The 18,505-nt window shown below is 36.4% G+C and overlaps 2 protein-coding genes across 7 annotated transcripts in view; one reads left to right on the forward strand and one right to left on the reverse strand.

Moving 5' to 3' along the window:
- Positions 1-259: 259 nt before the first annotated feature.
- On the reverse strand, positions 260-8,264 carry LOC103469790 (STAM-binding protein-like A). 2 transcript variants are annotated; one of them, XM_008417718.2, is made up of 5 exons: positions 5,900-6,682; positions 3,260-3,481; positions 3,046-3,121; positions 2,843-2,938; positions 260-909 (listed from the first exon to the last, which is right to left on the reverse strand). In XM_008417718.2, exons 2-5 carry the CDS (start codon positions 3,460-3,462, stop codon positions 466-468), a joined length of 819 nt encoding a protein of 272 aa, XP_008415940.1. In that variant the 5' UTR covers positions 3,463-3,481; positions 5,900-6,682; the 3' UTR covers positions 260-465. The 2 variants fall into 2 exon arrangements, with proteins under 2 accessions (XP_008415940.1, XP_008415939.1); XM_008417717.2 differs by lacking the exon at positions 5,900-6,682 and adding an exon at positions 8,127-8,264 and having other exon boundaries at positions 261-909.
- slc39a14 (solute carrier family 39 member 14) overlaps positions 3,426-18,505 on the forward strand; it is a 36,252-nt gene continuing 21,172 nt past the window's right edge. For 3 of the 5 annotated variants that reach the window (XM_008417714.2, XM_008417711.2, XM_008417716.2), the window contains exon 1: positions 10,242-10,458. The gene's annotated coding sequence lies outside the window, so the exon portion shown is untranslated. Of the gene's footprint in view, positions 3,512-3,604; positions 3,686-10,241; positions 10,459-18,505 lie in introns of those variants that run through there. The other 2 variants (XM_008417712.1, XM_008417713.2) reach the window with 2 other exon arrangements.

Consider the following 18,505-nt stretch of genomic DNA (forward strand, 5'->3'; position numbering starts at 1 on the left):
ATTGACTACGTTGCAGCTTTCTTTAGCATTAATGCTAATTTTTAGCATCAAAGCGCTGCGTCCAAGCCGACGGGCACACTTTGGCATGCCCCTTTAAAATTTCTGCAGGAATTTTCTAGTTTTATTTGCTGTTGTTAAATATCCATTTATTTTGGATATTTAAAATGTCTTCCAGTTCCAGTGTTAAAAGAACATTAGGATTTAAAGTTTATTGGTCTTTGAGAATGTGTTCTTGCACTATTTTTCCTTTCATTGTATTACTTAAAAATGGTCTCCAAAGAACATTATTGTTAATCACAATAACTTCTGGGACAATTTACCTATATGAAACCCTCTTGTCGTGAAGCTCGTTCTATAATTTTTTTCAATGTCAGTAGTTGTCCCATCTACAGATGTCAATCTGTAGATGTCCTGTAGATGTCAGGACCTCTACAGATAATAATATCGGATCAGAGCATCTTTAGTTTAAACAGAAACTAAAGAAGCTTGGGGAAAAGAAATGATTAACTCACTGTTGTTCCCGGGGCTGACCAGAGACCCGGGTTTGAGCGAGCGGTCAAAGCTGGGCGGTCCGGCCGCGGGCGTGCCCGGCGTAGCAGCGGGCTGATGGTGCTGATAGTCGTTGGCGCCGAAATCGCTGGGGCTCAACGGGATGGTGGGGGACACCAACGGCGGGCCCTGGATGCCAGGAATGAGGGGCGTGTCGGCGGGAGGCGCGGACGGCGTGGCGAACTCCAGAAGCACTCGCTGACGCTCCTTCTCCAGCTCCTGGCGACGGATCATCTCCTCGAAGGCACTGAACTGCTCCTGCTCCCGCTGCCGCCGCTGCATTACGGCGACGCGTTCCCGCTCGGCGTCCAGCGCACGCTGCCTGGACTGCTCCAGCGCCAGGGTCTCCTCCTCCGCTTTCTGCAGGTATGACGGACCACAGCTGAGTGAAAGGTCTGGTCTCATAGTTTGTAGTGCTGAGCTGATTTATTTGATTAATCTGATTAATGATTAATCGTGATTAATGTACACATTGAGTCTGACTAAACAGACTCAAAAATTGCCTTTTTTTGTGTCTGTATACTCCAGTTAATGATTGAGTACTAAATAAGTTCAGCATTATTTCAATAATCAATTAATCATGATTAATCATGATTAATCCCGATTAATCCTAATTAACTGATTATTAAAATCCTAATTAATCATGATTAGTTGACTGAATTAGTTGAGGATTATTTCAGTAACTGATTATTTAACTAATCGAATAATCAGTATTAATCACAATTGTTACAACTGATCTATTTTTAAAAAAATCCTTAACTAATTTAGTAATCATTAACTGGAGTATGCAGACTCTCCAAAAGGCCATTTGCTGAAAGAACATCACACTCAGAGCTCTTGGTGGGCGATATGGACTTAAACGGTTTATCACGACATTTTTATGTATTATTGTGATAAGAATAAAAGTGACACAAGAGTAATTTACTGTATCTTCTTAGGTGGCTGTGTGTCACAGCAATTATTAGCCCCACAAACACCTCCTGAAAAACATTCCCATTTGTAATTTGTTTCTTAAGGACACCAGTGTGATTTACCTCACCAAACTGCTCAGAGTAACTGAATTTTCAAGTGTATTGGTATGTATTCAACACACAGTGGAGAAAATGGTAAAACTATTGTAGGAGCTATTTTCCCCTTTTTTCTTTTGGTTAAATCTTAGAATTTAAATTGTTTAGTTTATTTTTATTTGTTTATTTTCTAGTTAATTTATAATTAGAATTTCGTTTAATTTGCTGTTTAAAATAAGTTCTTTGATTAGGAATTCACTTAATTAGTTAATTAATTTCAGGTTGGGATGTGGGTATTTCACGGTATAAATAGGTGGGTTTTAGGTAGCTTATTATGCACGTGGGTGGTCATAAGGTTTTTTACCAACCTATCAGTCACATCGATTCCCAGTCAGAGAACAGATACAGGAATAGGAGCAGAAGCCTGTAACCTTTTGCCTGAATTGCAAAATAAAACCAAAAAACTGCATGTTGACTTTTTGATCTTTTGTGCTGCGTAAACCAGAATCCACGGTGCATCAGGTGACTATTTGAGTTGGATTCACTTTTGTTTTGATCACCTTCGAGTTTTGAGGTGATTTTTGAATTTAAGTTTTGGGACAAATGGTCACTACAACTATGAAACCTGATGATGAGGACGGTTTTGTTTTTAAACACCATTAATTGGAATTTATTGTGACAACGATTAATCAAGATTCTTATTATAATAAGAAATTAATCACAATAAAGAATGCAATAAATGCCCACCCCTACTTAGAGCAGTTAAGACAAATAAGCAGTAAATCAATGAATTGCATGCTACGAGCTCAATAATTTCCATTTGCTTTATTTATTGTTTTTTCTGTTTTCTCTCACTGTTTCTACCAAAAACTGGATGACAAGTCAGTTTTTATGTTCCTCTAATCTGGCACAAAATTACAGAAAACTTAAAAATTGCAGAAACACTGAGTTTCTTATATCAAGGTTAAAACCCCATTTGTTTTCCAGTAGACTGCCTCTAACTGGTACGTTCCCAGTCTGCCCCAGTCAGATTCATTTTCCATTTGATTCATAATAACTATAACATCTTAAAGAGTAGTTATCTTTTAACTTGGTGTCATTTTCCCTCATTTTGCCACTGGATGTAAAGTTGTTGCTCGTTTGTGGTTATATTTCCATTCTGATAATATAACACACTTCCAATTACCCCATTTATTAAAATATGCTATACAAATAAACTGATAAAAATGTAAAACCAAGTTTCAGAGGAATTAACACTTTTGTGGTAGATCGGTGCTTCGTCTTACCTTTTTGACCAGATACTGCGCATATTCATGTTCAAATCTTTTTAAAAGAGCCTGTTTGAGAACCTCTGCTTGAGGAAACGCCACATCTTTGAGTTTCTGTTGAGGAACCACAAAGTTAAGCTGTGAGTTTTCCACAAAAAAATAAAAAATAAATAAAAAAGACACAAACAGATAAATGGCAAAACACCAAACTCTTTGGGCACCTTAACTGTGTCCTTTTTCTCTGGGATGTTTGCCGTCTTGTAATCCCGATGTTTGGGAAGTTTTTCAATAAAAAGCCTTAAAATAGACAGAAGAATCGGGTTAACATCTTTATTTTTAAATATAAAACAACCAACAAAATTATGGCGATTGCTGAATGTGGTCTATGTGACAAGTCTTGGACTTAATTATATATATATATAAAAAAAAGCTCACGTAATATATTTATTATAAAGTACGAAGGCGTGTTCGATGTTTCCCTCTTCGGTGTAGATGTGGGCCATTCGGATCATCTCCATGCCGGAGCGGAAGTAGCGTCGCGGCGGGACGTCGTCGTTGACTTCCACCGAGCTGCCCCTTTTGGTCAGAGCGCGGACTCGCTCTTCCGGCGACAAGCTGACGTCCGTGTGATCCGCCATGTCGGCTCAACCTGACAGACTGGAGAAACAGGGCAGCTGCTTGACACAAGTATGCACTGATAGCGCTGGTTCATATCAACTTACGATTAATGGTTTGTTAAACTAAAATTAGTTCCAATCGATTAATTAGACTGTCTTTTAGTGTAGCAGAAGAGGGCGCCGCCGGTCGTCCTGAACCGGAGCCAGTTGATGGAGAAACAAAGATGGCGGCCACAACAGAACGGTAAAGAGAAACGATCCAAAAGAAGTCCAGTATGCGATGTAAAATGGACTTAAAGCGGTTCTGTTTTGAAATATAAACACTCAACAAGCCCCTTAAGTTTCACCAGATACGTGTTTTTATATATATATATAAATTTCATCTTTTATTTTTCTATTCAGCAATCCAAGAGGTGTTTGGTTATATTTTTAAATATGTCTCAGTTTAACAATGAGGGAAATCCAGAATTTTCAGTTTATTCAGTCAGTATGTAATACAACTGACACAAAATAAATTATGTTCAAATTTAATGATGAGCTTAAAATAAAACATTCAACATATTAGCCCTTAATGATATGCAAAATGGATGACCCTCTTTGATACAAAAGAAAACTCATGTTTCTAAGAAAATGGCCGCTTATCAATTAATCATTAGATTAGATCAGTAATTGATAACTTGCATCCCTAATAGCTATGCCTGACGAGGTTTTGAGAATTAGTCAAATCTGAAATAAAATCCTTGCTTAAAAATAAAAGTAAAACAAAACAGTAAATTTATGAATATATTTTGTTACTTCTTTTCTTAAAAATCAGGTTATCTGACCCTTTGTTGACCGTTTTAGAAAACACTCTGCACTTTTGTCTTGCAGTGAATACTGCAAGTCTGGCTGTCGATTTTCCAACACTTTAGTCATCATGACGTTGCTGTCTTAGTGATTAAATGGTTGCTCATTCATGCAAGACATTCATGTTTAGCAGAAGTGCTGCTTCAGTTGGAACAAGGAAGCTCATATCCACCACAAAACAAAAAATAAAAGCCCAACAAGAAGTCATTTTAAAGTCATGATTATGAGAGACAAAGTCATACACATTAGGCTGGATAGGGTATATGGAAATATTGACCAATACTGTAGTTGGAAACCTCATGTAAATGATGGGGTAAAACTGGACCTACAGTACATTATGTACTTCATACAACTCCCTTTTACTATTCCCTTTGTCATATTGTGTAGAGATTTGGGGAAATAACTGTTGAACCAACCCCCAACCTATTTATATTCTGCAAAAACAAAAGCTTTAAGGGTAGTAAACCGCCACACCAATGTTTTTTTTAGACAATGGGGAGTATTAAGAGTTTGCCGAGTTAGTAAAATTTAAGACCGCACAAATAACATACAAAGCAAAAAATAACATGCTCCATAAAAATATTCAGAAATAATTTAAGGAAAAGGATGGAAAATATGAGCTAGGAGGGAAATTTACTACATACTTTAAAAAGTATGTGTATCTCTGTTGCTAGGATCTCAAACTAATTAATAACAACAGTTTAAAAGGGAATTAAAACATAAAATGATTGAAAACTAGAATCTGGTTGAAACCTTCATGATGGTGAGTTACTTACTTCTTTAATTTGTGTCTTGTTTCTTTTTTTCTCGTCTGGATTTAATTATTGATTCTGTGTATTGTGTTAATATTTGCAACACTAAAGCAGTGAGGAGTGGAAAAGTTTTGATTGTAATGAAAACGTAAGGATAAGAATATAAACTGAATACCTTCAATCTACACCTTTTGATCTATACAGTTCTTATTATTTCTATTTGATTTTGTTTTAAATCTTGATTGCAGTTGTTGATTGACTGTACAATTGTTATTTTTGTATGTGTTTTAGATCAAACTATCTATAATTTTGACTTTCAACGTCTTCATCAGACCCGCTGTAATACAGACTGATACAGGAGATCCTTTCCTCCCACAGCCATCAACATTTATTACAATTCTTTGAAGAAACTAGTAAAATATGACTTACAACATTTAATTTTTCTTTAAGACCAATAAAAGTTACACTTGGTTGCTTTTTGTTTTAATGTCATGGTCAGCTAATGCTACAGTAACAACTCATTTTTAAACGTTTTACACATCTTACCAACGAAATGCCTAACCTCAGTTAGGAATTTCTTTTTTTGTATCTGAAGATCAAAAACGGTAATCCTGTTATGTAAATTTGCTTGGAATAAAAGACGGATGTGAGATCACACCTTCTCCACCTTGACTAAGAATCATTACATCATGAATCAGTCATCATGGATCGTCCGTCAGTAGGCGCAGCTTTCATACTCCCAACTGGACGAAGGGACAGTTAGTTGTAAACGGTTTAGATGAAGAGGGTGTGGCAGAGATAAAAGGAGCAGTAGAGCACCATTAAAAGCATTCTTTGTATTACTAAACATATGTTTTCACCATTTTTGGCTTGTACTGCGGCAGACAGAAGTGGGTGGACTATTCCCTCCAGGTTAGGGTTGAAATGTCGCCTCAAGGTGGGGAAGAGTTAAAGTGTTTTGATATTTTCTACCAGAGTGATGAATTCTTAGATCAAGTTTCTGGTCTGTTGACGTTCCAGCTCTCACCTAAGCTCACAAACGAGAACTAAAGACAAGAAGCTGCTATAAGTTTGAGCTCAGACTTAGCGTCGCAGCTTTCTAAGATCCAAAACCAAAGTTTTATTGAAAAGGCCGAGGGGCTGGGAACAGGTAGTTAGTGTCTTGAACACACTTCTGACTTGATTGTTTAAAAAAATTATATGTAGCTTTTTCCATAAAAATATGGACAAAACAATAACTACAAATCTTTCACAAATTAGATGAAAGTTAATGTTGACTTAATCTGATGTTACAAGTTCAAAACGTGTGTTCAAGAAACAAACCACCTGTTAAACAAACCATTGACTATATTAATTACAGATTTTGGTTCTAAACTAATGCAAGTATATTCCAACAGCTCAAAGAAAAACTAAATTGGCAGAACTTATGATTTACAAAATTCAAGAAAAGTGGCCACAACACTTAAGGTTGGAGTATTATCACTAATTTTCCACCTCAAAAACGGTAAACTGAAGTGGCTTTTGGTGGGGACCACATATCCACTTCTATCCTGATTTTCCTCATCCTTGACAAGACTCCAAAGGTTCTCTACAGGGTTTGGGTCAGACCAAGTCAAACACAGTTATACCATGTTCATAAAATTAAGGAAGTGTGGACAGGTGCCAAGACCTCCTGGAAAATTCATAACCATTATGTTTCTCAGCAGGGGCAAGCTCCAACACTTCCTGATAGATGGTTGTGTTTATTTTGGACATAATAAAACACAGCGGACCAGCAGATGGCATGGCTCTCAAGTCTTCACCAAAGTGGAAACTTCACAATTAACCCTCAAGAGACGTAAATCCTGTGCCTTTTCCAAATGAATATTTTACATTTTCATCTAAAAAGAGACCATTTGACCATTGAGCAACACTTCAGTTCTTTTGTCCCTTAGTCCAGACTTAGTCTGGTGAGATTAACTAGGAGTGGCAGCAGACCAAAGTTTATGAATACCTGACAAGCTATTATTACATCATACTTTTTTCCTTCCACTCAACTTTCCATCGTAAGTCTTGGACACAGCCCACTGTTTTAGCAATGACCTCTTGTGACTTTCTCTCCTTGTGGAGAGAATCAATGACTGTCTGCTGAACTGTCAGTATTTTTCTATTAAAATGTTTTATTTACTGGTCTGATCTATGTTCAGAGAAACTGGGTGTTGATTTTAATTAGTTTGATCTATAATAATTAAATGAACAAAAGCAAAAGTGTGTATAGTAACATTACCTATTAGCTAATTTCATTGTCAGTGTTTCCTACTTTATTAACATTATTCATACGTGTGGGATATCAAGGTTAACATGAGCTTAAGGACAATATATTTTTGTGTAAATAAAACTCTCATCTGCTGTCCTGTGATTTTCATCAAATCAGGAAACCAATCATCATTTTAAATACTTAAAATTAAATGGGATCATGAATTTAACATTGATACCGTTTTATCTAGTCTAATTTCATTGGGCTTGTTTACACAATTTATATTGGCATACTTGCACTATGAAGTAGTTTAAAATAAAGAACTGTTAGATTTAAAAACAAACACCAAAAAATGCAAGTTGAAATAAAATTATAACTGAAACAACGCGCTTCTGTTCCTTTCACAAAAGGCGGTGTTAGTCTTCATTAAATGTGAATTGCGGATCATAAATGGTTTTAATCCAAACACAAATTTNACAACAATCAAATTAAAAAATCAAAGATAATTAAAGAGAAAAATCGAGAAAGTTAACATATATGGTCAAAATAAAGCTTGGTTAGTTAAACAACTTTCCAGAACAAAATTCAATCATTTTTCCACCCCCACTCTCCTTCCCTTCACCTCTTCTGGAAAAATGTTGGCGCAATGACAACAACACGGGTGGCATAAATATACGTTTCAGCCGTGTATACCCGGTCCTTCTATTGATCCGTGTCCCTGAGGAGAAGGTGATCAATGTTTCCGAAAGACATCGCGTTAGCTATGCTAACTTAGCTAACGTCAACTTTATCAACGGTTTGATCAGAAAATAAACACTTAGAAAAACAAATGGTATTGTTTTCATTCTTACCTGGTCTACCCGAGAACGAGAGCCTCTCAGAAACCTACATAAAGCAAAAATAAATAAATAAACCGTGAACGTTGTAAAGAATCCCAAATGTGATTTCTATAGTCAGCTTCAACAACAGCACTACTGTACCACTTCACTTCCGCGATTAAAACAACTTCCGCCTCACGACACTACGTCATCGGAAGTTGTTGATTATTTTCCAAATATTCTTTTTCGTTCATATAAAATGTATATTACTTAATTAACAAATATTTTTAAACGTATTCCGTGTAAAATTTTGTAAAACAAGTTAATATAATTTTGTCGTTGTATATTTCGTATCACGCATGCGCCATCCACACACTTCCTGTTCCAAATACCGGGGTTTGGCGTTTGCCTGGTGGACGTGGCTCGGAGTATGGTTCTCGCTTTGGGCGCCGCGGCCAGCCGCGAATAGATGTAACATGCTGACACCATCAAAATGGGGCAAACACATTATATACATATAGTGATTTTGTATAAGTATCTATGTGTGTGTGTTTATATTTCATAAAAAAATCTTACATTGGTTGCACTGTTTTGGAGCTCTCTTTAATATTATTGTACGGTGATAATATGTAAATTGAACATGCAAATGATGTGCAATTTAGTAAAAATAAGCAAATTTGTTGACATATTTATATTTACTTTGTATTAAAGGAGGAAAACTGTTCAAATACTTACAGATATAAAATAATTAGAAATATAAAATTCAAATAATTTTCAAATATAGTACATAGGTATATAATATACAAATTATGAAATTAATATGATCAATAGGACCATTTAATATTTATTTTTCTTTTCATCTTTGTCGCTCTGACTCATAAAAAGGTCATTTGTAGAACCCCTGCCACGTCGTCTACCCAGCCATTCCCTGAGACTTAAACATGGACAGAATCTTAGTATATGCATTTCCCTGCCACACCAGGGAACCCAGTGTGGATGTGTGGGCTGTTGGGACCTTGTTTGAGCTCCATGAGGCAGAAAATGCAAACTCAATCAGATTCGCTTCTCAGCCCAGCTCAGCTCTTGCCACTCAGCAGATTGGTTTCCTCCTGGCCACTGCCGGCTGCGTCCCTCTGCCCGGTCCTCTGTCCGATCCTTCCTCTTTCTTCATCCTCTCATGACCTGCTCTTTTTAGGTCCCCATTCTGGCTTTCATGAGCTTACACAGGTGTTTTCCATCACCATGGGTGAGCATCGTCATGGGTGGCAACCCCAGCCTCAACAACAAAAAAAATCTGCAAAACATGCAACACAACCCCAAATGAATCAAAAATAATTTTAAACAAACACATAGCACTGCATAGCATTTGTTTAACCATAAAGTCACATAAAGCCCAAAACAACAATTACTTGCTGTGAAATGTGAGGGCTAAAAGTAGCATTGAAGCTAAATTTAACATTTTAAAAATTAGACACATAAAAAATTTCTACAAATGGAAATATTAAGCACAACATGAAGTATTTGTCTTTTAACAACAATTTTTCTTACTTTCTCTTTATTTTCATAGTGAATAGGACCAGATTTATTAACTGCTTTCATTTAACTTATTAAATTTAGCTTGATACAGTACATATTTTTAAAGACCCAATCCCGCTGAGAATAGGTGGAATATTTTTCTTTAGTTCTTTTTTTTATTTGAGCAAACTGGGTGTCTTTCTTTTAATAACCTGGAAAACTCTTAATTTTTAAAAAAATCTAAAGTGGCTTAAACGTAAATTTTATTAAACGAAACCCTAATTCTTTGCTTGTTTAAGTGGACAGATAATTTATTGATCCCAAAGGGAAATTATGTGGCAGTGTGTAGCTCTCATTCAAACAAACAATAAAAAACAAAGTATAAAAAATAAAAATAACAATTGATTTATTGTATGTTGAGTTTATTATTGGTAAGTGAATTTATGTAGTTTTATATTAAAAAAATTTGGGCCACGAGTACTTTTGACTTTATAATTTTGTCCCGCGTGACCAAAAGTTTGGACACCCCAGTTCTGCACTAATATATAGTTATTGTAATGTCGTATTTCAACCGCTTGGTGGCGACACAGTCACCAAAATTCATCCGGCAGAAAACTATCGACGTCACCACGGAAACTGAACCTATCAGGACATCCTCCTGTCCTGTTGTGTTTGGTCATGAATCGGAGGTCAGGAGAGAGAGAGCGAGATAAATGAATGAAAGCAGACGAGGTTTACCCCCACTGGACGTGGTTTTTGTGTCTCTAATGTGACTGTGGATGTTTGGCGTGGACGCTGCGGTTGAGCGGAGCTGACGTCAAAGCCTGCTCTCTCCCATCATCACCACCGGGTAAGCTAACTATCAGATTCAAGGCTAACCGGCGCCGACGACCCTGATTCAAGCTTATTACTGACTTGAGACGATTTTTATTATATGCTAACAAGGCAGACATAACATACCCGCCTAAAGTATAAAATATACGACAGTAGCTAAACCAGATGTGTTGATTTAGAGCTATCATAACAAAGTATCTTTTACTTCTATTCTACTATCGATGTTTTTTGCTGAAAAGTGTTTTCAGATTAAAAGTACGTACAGATCTACCAGTCACGCGCTCTGATGCTTTTTTCTTATGAATAATATATTTATAAATTACATTGTTTAGCTGAATTTGGATAACAGAAGAAGAAAAGCGGGCTGTTTTAAAAAGTAATTGCTATAAACAAAAACGGTAAGTAGAGTTACAGTTAGTCAAAGCAGGATGACATTTAGCAGAAAAGAAAAAAATTAAAAATACACAGTATAAATTATGATTTAATTTACGGTAAATATGTTTGATTTATCCCAAAGAAATATGAAATTTAGTAACTAACTCGTATAATCAGAATATCTTCAGAGTGGTTGAAGATGGTGGTGCTGGATCTCCAGTAGCAGTCAGTCTCCCTACAAATCAAAAGAGGGTTCTGACAGAACAATGCTGCTGTATAGGCCTAAATCAATTAACCCGTGTTAAATTAAAACTATTTTCTATTTTTTTTCCCTCTCTGTCTACCAAAAACTGGATGATAAAGGTCTTCAGCTTGGTGCTTTGGTCTCAATTAGCACTTTTATTTTGAGACAGGTTTTTTTACAGAGAGGCAATAATTCATTTTATGTATCGTTTCAGTTGTTTTTTAAATTATTTTGGATATTTAAAATCCCTTCCTGTTCTATGGTTAAAAGTAAATTAGAATTTAAAGTTTAATGATCTTTGAGAACGTGTTCGTGCAATAATATCATTTATCATCCAGCAACATTAGTTATTGTGACAGACCTCGCTGTACAGGTTCATGACTGCCATGACATGCTAACTGCTTAATATCAAAGATGATATTTCACAGTAAAATGACCGGGATAAAACTATAAGTAGGTAGCAAACACTCCTAATCCATCTCATTTGCTTTTGCCGCTCCTTAAATCTCTGTCTGGCCGCATGATTATAAATCCGGGCAGAGAAGCGTCAAAGTTTTTACTGCTCTGCAAACTCTGGATGCCAGTACTATATTTAGATCATTGCATGTTAGGGCTGCATCTAATGATCGTTTTATTAATTGATTATTCTGCCGATTAAGTGGATAAACAAATTGGCACATTCTGCACATTCTTTTATTTAACCACTCAAGCCTTTTTCTTTTAGTATTCTTTGGTGTATGCTTTATCATTTGTTTCAAAGGATGCATCAGTAGTTAAAAAACACTGTCCACTAATCTGTTAATCATTTTTTTGGATAATAACTGGTTGCAAAAGGTGCCTTTCTTTAGACTGTGAATCAGGAGAAGCTAAAACTGACCCACTTAAGGAGTTCTTCATCATTAACAGATGAAGAAGGTTTTTCATCTTAAATGCAAAATGATTGTTTTTTAAAAAGTTTTGGCTTAATTGCTGCTCTGATTATGTTGTTCTTTAAGCCAATGGCAGTTTTTTGTTTGCTATTTGTAACATTTTCTCTTTTGCTTCTAATTTCTATCATTGGAACATTTTTTGTTCGCATTAGTTTTGGTTTTGCATCATTCATGTGTGTTTGCTTCACATATATCGATTTGCACATGTTGGCCACTGTAGAAATTGTATCTTTAAATTAGAAATGCACAAGACATCAGTACTGACATCGGTATCAACCGATATTAGACATTTTTTAACGTATCGGTATCGGGGCGACAACTAAAACTAGGTTGAAATCAACAACTGGTATTTATTTCCACATTGTTATCATTTGATTCTTGTAATTTTTATTTCCAAAGATGTCAAAACGGTTGAGAAATATATCGGCAAATATCGTTTATCAGCCAAAATATAAATATTAATATTGGATATTTGAGAGGTGAAGATTTGCTAGAAATCAGACGAAATTTTCATGTTGGTGCCTCCGTACTTCTCCCGGTCCCCCTTTTAAAGTAGCTGAAGAATTGGATATTCAGTGGATATTCAGCGGCTGCCATTACCTGGTTTACTGACCTCAGAGCCGGCCTCGGGGTAAAAGTGAGCGCTTCACTAAGCGGCAGTCATTTCTAAAACCTTTAATTTTCAGCTGGACAGGAGTTGCTGTGTGCAGGACGTAGACAATGAGCTGACATCATGCCCACAAACACCACTGTCTCATCTAATGATGGGTTTGCAGGTGGGACAGGCTGAGAAATGGGGGAAGCAGTAATTAGGGTCTCAGGTTTGGGCTGATGAATCAGCTGCTCCGCCCTGCATGTGAATATAAATCAAGATGAGAAACGTGAAATCCTCAGAGGACGGAGGCTGATCAGTTTGGTGGAGGCGACAGCAGGGAGTCAGGAGGTTTCTGGGTTTCTGTTCTTTAAAGGTAAAGTAACTTTATGTTAACAATTATTAGAGGCGTCCAAAGTGTGGCTCCCAACTGTTACACTGCAAAACCACAAAATCTTACCAAGTAGCTTTGGTCTAATTTCTAGTTCAAATATCTTAGTTCACTTAAAATGAGATAAAACTAACTTACAGGTAACTTTTCAGCAAGAAACATGATCTGGTTTTCAGTCAGTCATTCCAGTTCCAGTGGCAGATTATTTCACTTATAAAATGGAAGAAATGACTTGTTGGAAGTGAAATAATCTGCCCATGGGTCTCGTACCTTTATAATGTCAATATTAAGTAGTTATTTACTTAAAATAAGCTCTTACATCTTGCTGAAAAGTGTGAGTTTTGTCTTATTTCAAGTGTACTAAGACATTTGCTCTAGACCAAAAATTCTTGGCAGGATTTTGTTTTTGCAGTGTAGAATGGTACAAACGTGGCCCAATTTTTAGGATGAGATTTTTTTCTTTAATGACCGACTTTAATTTTCTTAAATGGAAAATGTTAGGTGCAAGATAAATATTTTTTTCCTTTTTGTTTTTGTCCTTCTCATTTTAATGTGAATGTAAACATGCACCTTGGTGTGGGCATTTGTCACATCATTTATAATTTATTGTGATAAATTTCTTATCATTATGGGAATTTTTTAAATTTCCCATAATGTTGTTTGTTGTTTTCACAACAAATTCCAATTAATGTTTGAAATTGTCGGAATTGCTGTTGTCACTATTTTTTCCAAAGTTTTTCCAGTGAGATCAATAACTATAAATACACTTGAAAATATGATAAAATGCAGTTACTTTGTGTTAATGTTGACATATTTGGGCCATCATAGATAGAAACAAAAGACGAATACATTTCTGGCAAAAAATCTTTGAGATTTTCTAGAAATAACAAGGAAATTTCTGCATTTGAAAAGATGAATTTGCTAGAAAAAACACTCAGACATTTTGAGACCAACCTCAGAAACTTTTCAGAAAATGTGGAAATTTTTTCTAGCATATTTTTGACATTTCAAACAGAAATTCTCTTGTTTTTTCTCAAAAATGTCTAAGATTAATCTCAAAATTTCTGATGTTTTTCTAGCAAATTTTAATCTTTTTAAACTCCATTTCATGAGTTCTTTGGCATTTACTCATGTTACCATCCCTATAATACACTGTTGTAAAATTTGGGCCGCTTCCATTTACTAGGACTAAGAATTAAGACTGAGGGAAAATTTGCATCTTGTTTCATTATCTGTATTTATTCCCATCTGTAGTTATTCAGTCGTGGAGGTTTAATTGCTTGACTTTTGGTCATTTTGTTTTTTGAGCAATCAGATCATAAAAGCAAAATGCTGCAACAAACTTAATGTAATTAATTTACCAAGAACACTGACAGCACTTAAACAGTTTTAAGTGAAGATTAGCGCACTATTATTACGTTAAAGTAAAGCCGTGCGAATCTCCTCTCCAGCCTGTTTAATTGATTCTTAGTCTCAGTGTTGGCACGGCTGTAGCTGAGATTTAGAAGACTTGAAGTTCAGTGAGCTGAGGTGAAACCCGATGCAGGAGGAGACCTCGTCTGCAGCTGGGAGGCTCTGCTCTCGTTTACATGATGGACACCTTCAGGAATTCCCTCTGATATGCCACAGAGTTTTAGTCAAACAAAAGGATGAGAAATATCTCCGCGCTGACTCTTTTTAGCTAATTTTGTGAATCTGCCCTTTAGGAACAGAGAGACGTTTATAAGTGAGTTTAAGCTGCAGCTGCAGAAAGAGAGTTGTGACCACAAGCTGGTTATTCTTGTTCCTGCAGAATGCAATTAAAACTGGAGGAATACTTTTAGGCAAAAACACAAAAAGTATTTTGGCCTAGTTTCCAAATGCCTCAGTGCTCTAAGGCAAAACTCACTTCTAAGTAACTTTTCAGCAAGAAATAGGAGCTTCTTTTAAGTAAATAACTATTGTTCTAGTGACACTGGCAGATTATTTCACTTATAACATGAGAAAAATGTTGAGTTTTGTTATAAGTGAAATGATCTACTAATTTTTAAAATCAATGTTGCCTGTCACAATAAAGTAATTAATCGCATGATAAAACAAGATTAATAATTTCCATCTACATCGTTTATTGTTTTCTTGCTCTTTCTACCAGAAATTGGATGATAAAGTTTTCAATTTGGTGCTTTGTTGAGATCGACTTCATAATTCATCTTATTTGTTGTTTCTGTTGTTTTGTTTGATTATTTTGGATATTTAAAATGTTCCAGTGTTAAATGTTTACAAACCGGATTCCAAAAAAGTTGGGACACTAAACAAATTGTGAATAAAACTGAATGCAGTGATGTGGAGGTGCCAACATCTAATATTTTATTCACAATAGATCACAAATCACAGATCAAAAGTTTAAACTGAAAGAATGTATAAAGGGAAAAATATGTTGTTTCAAAATTTCATGACGTCAACAAATCCCCAAAAAAGTTGGGGCAAGGCCATTTTTACCACTGTGTGGCGTCTCCCCTTCTTCTTCCAACACTCAACAGACGTCTGGGGACAGAGGAGACCAGTTTCTCCAGTTTAGAAATAGGACTGCTCTCCCATCAGGCCTCTAACTGTTCAATCGTCTTGGGCCTTCTTTGTGGCACCTTCCTCTTTATGATGCGCGAAATGTTCTCTATAGGTAAAGATCTGGACTGCAGGCTGGTCATTTCAGGACCCGGATTCTTCTCCTACGTAGCCATGATGTTGTGATTGCTGCAGAATGTGGTCTGCCATCATGTTGTTGAAAAATGCAGGGTCTTCCCTGAAAGAGATGACGTCTAGATATGTTGTTCTAGAACCTGAACATAGTTCTCTGCATTAATGGAGCCTTTCCAGACATGCAAGCTGCCCAGGCCACCAGCACTCATGAAACCCCATAGCATCAGTGATGCAGCTTCTGAACGGAGCGTTGATAACAACTTGGGTTATCCTTGTCCTCTCTGGTCCGGATGACATGGCGTCCCAGTGTTCCATAAAGAACTTCAAATCGTGACTCATCTGACCACAGAACAGTCGTCCATTTTGCCTCACTCCATTTTGAATGACTCCTGGCCCAGTGCAAACGGCTGAGCTTGTGGAGCTTAGAAATAGCTTCCTCTTTGCTCTGTAGAGTTTCAGCTGCAGCGGCGGATGGCCCGGTGGATTGTGTTCACTGACGATGCTTTCTGGAAGTATTCCTGAGCCCAGGCTGTTATTTCCTTGACAGTGGCATTCCTTTTTGAGGTGCAGTGACGTTTAAGGGCTCGGAGATCACGAGCATCCAGTAGATGCCTTGACCCTTTCGAACAGCGATTGTTTCAGATTCTCTGAATCTTTTGATGATGTTATGCTCGGTTGATGATGATAACCTAAAAGTCTTTGCTATTTTACGCTGGGTAACACCATTCTGGTATTGCTGCACTATCTTTCTGTGCAACAATGGTGGAATTGGTGATCCTCTGACCATCTTGGCTTCAGAGAGACACTGACACTAAGAAGCTCTTTTTATACCCAATCATGTCGTCAGTTGACCTAATGAGTGTTAATTGGTCTTCCAGCTGTTTGTTATATGTTCAATTTCCTTTTTCCAGCCACTGATTGCTACTTGTCCCAACTTTTTTGGGATTTGTAGACACTGTGAAATTTTGAATCAACATATTTGTCCTTTAAAATGTTACATTTACTCAGATTAAACTTTTGATCTGCCATCTATGTTCTATTACGAATAAAATATTCGTAATAGAAAGATGTGGAGATGACATTTGCCATCTCCACATCATTGCATTCAGTTTTTATTCACAATTTGTTCAGTGTCCCAACTTTTTTGGAATCCGGTTTGTATTAGAATTTAAAGTTTATGTGTATATTAATTTGAAAATGGTCTCAAAACAACAATATTATTATTTATCACAAGACTATTTGTCATAACCAGCCTACTTCTCTGAAGCTATCAATGATTCTGTCAATTTAATTCACAATTTAAAGAGTTTTAAACTCCTCCTTTGCGGTGAAACTTAAAAAAAGTGAATTTGTTGCATGGTGAGAGTAATTACGAACCTTTTTTATACTGTTTATTCTGTATTCTTTGGTTTCCTGCTTGATGTTTGTTGCTGTGCCTGACCTCAGACGTCCAGGTTGTTTTTCTGCTCAGTCAGCTGATGAAGCCGATGATGAGTGGAGTGAGTTCATGCGTTCTTGCATGTGGGAATGTTGCACTATTTATAATTTGTCGGCTCGTCATTCTCATTTTCTGGCTGATGAAGTTGTCATTTCCTGCTGGTGGCAGCAGATCCAGTCTGACTGCTCAGTGGCTTCTCTCCGTTTTTATGTTTTTCTGAGTCCACAGCTACTCTGGACTCACAGCGCAATAAAATGTGATAGCAACTTTCTGAGAATACAGACTTGAAGAGCAGGTTTGGAGTCCAGGAAGCGTCACAACTCGGAGCAGCAATTAAGGAAAAACTAGGCCTGTTGCATAAAGCAATAAATCAATTAATCGCATAACAACAATATTATCGGTTATTGCAACAACTCCTGGGATAATTTATCGCCTCATTGTGACGGGTCAAATTGGATATTTAAAAAGTTTTCCAGTTCCAGTGTTGAATGTTCTTTAGAAATTATAGTTTGTTTGTTTTTATCTTTGAGAGGTTATGCTAGTATTATTATCCCACTTGAAAATGGTATCAAAATGACATTATTATCACTTATTGCAATATTTTTTTGGATGTTTTATCATCCAACAAAATGTGTTAATGTGAGGCTTAAAAAATAATTTTTATTTTCTGTTTCCAATGCAAATCTTTCCCTTTCCAATCTGTAAAGAGGCTGAAAACGAAGAAAACCGTATCGCCGAAGTGAAAGAGGAAGCAAAGTTTGCAGGACTCAATAACAACCAGATTAGTTTAATTACCGTCTGAGTCTACTGTTGGGTCCTGATGTCACCTGTTTAGTCAATTTTAAAGGTAACTTTATTTATTGTTACTATTGAACTAAAATCTCCAGCATGGGGAAGTGGGATGATCTCGACTTTTCTCGACACTGGCTGCATTTCTTTGTCTTGATCTTCTTTCTTGAACATGAAATATTAAGCCTTGTTAAAATGGAGGATGCCTGATATATCTTCTAATTATCTTTGTTTTTCTGTATAATGATGATGATGATGATAGACTTTAACTCCAGAAAGTCCCAGTCTGTTGTGTAACAGACATTAAAAAACTGAATGTGGAAGAGGAAGAAGATGTTGCTTCACTTCTGGCAGCTTATATTGGCTATAAAGGCACTTTGTGTTTATTCATAATAGAAATTCAAGACTATTATATGTTAAACTGGAAAAACACAAAATATTACCAAGTATTTGTATCTAGTTACTAGTCCAAATACCTTAGTACAATTGAAAAAGACAAAACTAACTTACAAATAACTTTCAGATATAAGAGATTCCATCCATCCATCCATCCATCCATCCATCCATCCATCCATCCATCCATCCATCCATCCATCCATCCATCCATCCATCCATCCATCCATCCATCC

Source organism: Poecilia reticulata, linkage group LG9, assembly GCF_000633615.1.
Source record: "Poecilia reticulata strain Guanapo linkage group LG9, Guppy_female_1.0+MT, whole genome shotgun sequence".
In the NCBI taxonomy this organism is placed as follows: domain Eukaryota; kingdom Metazoa; phylum Chordata; class Actinopteri; order Cyprinodontiformes; family Poeciliidae; genus Poecilia; species Poecilia reticulata.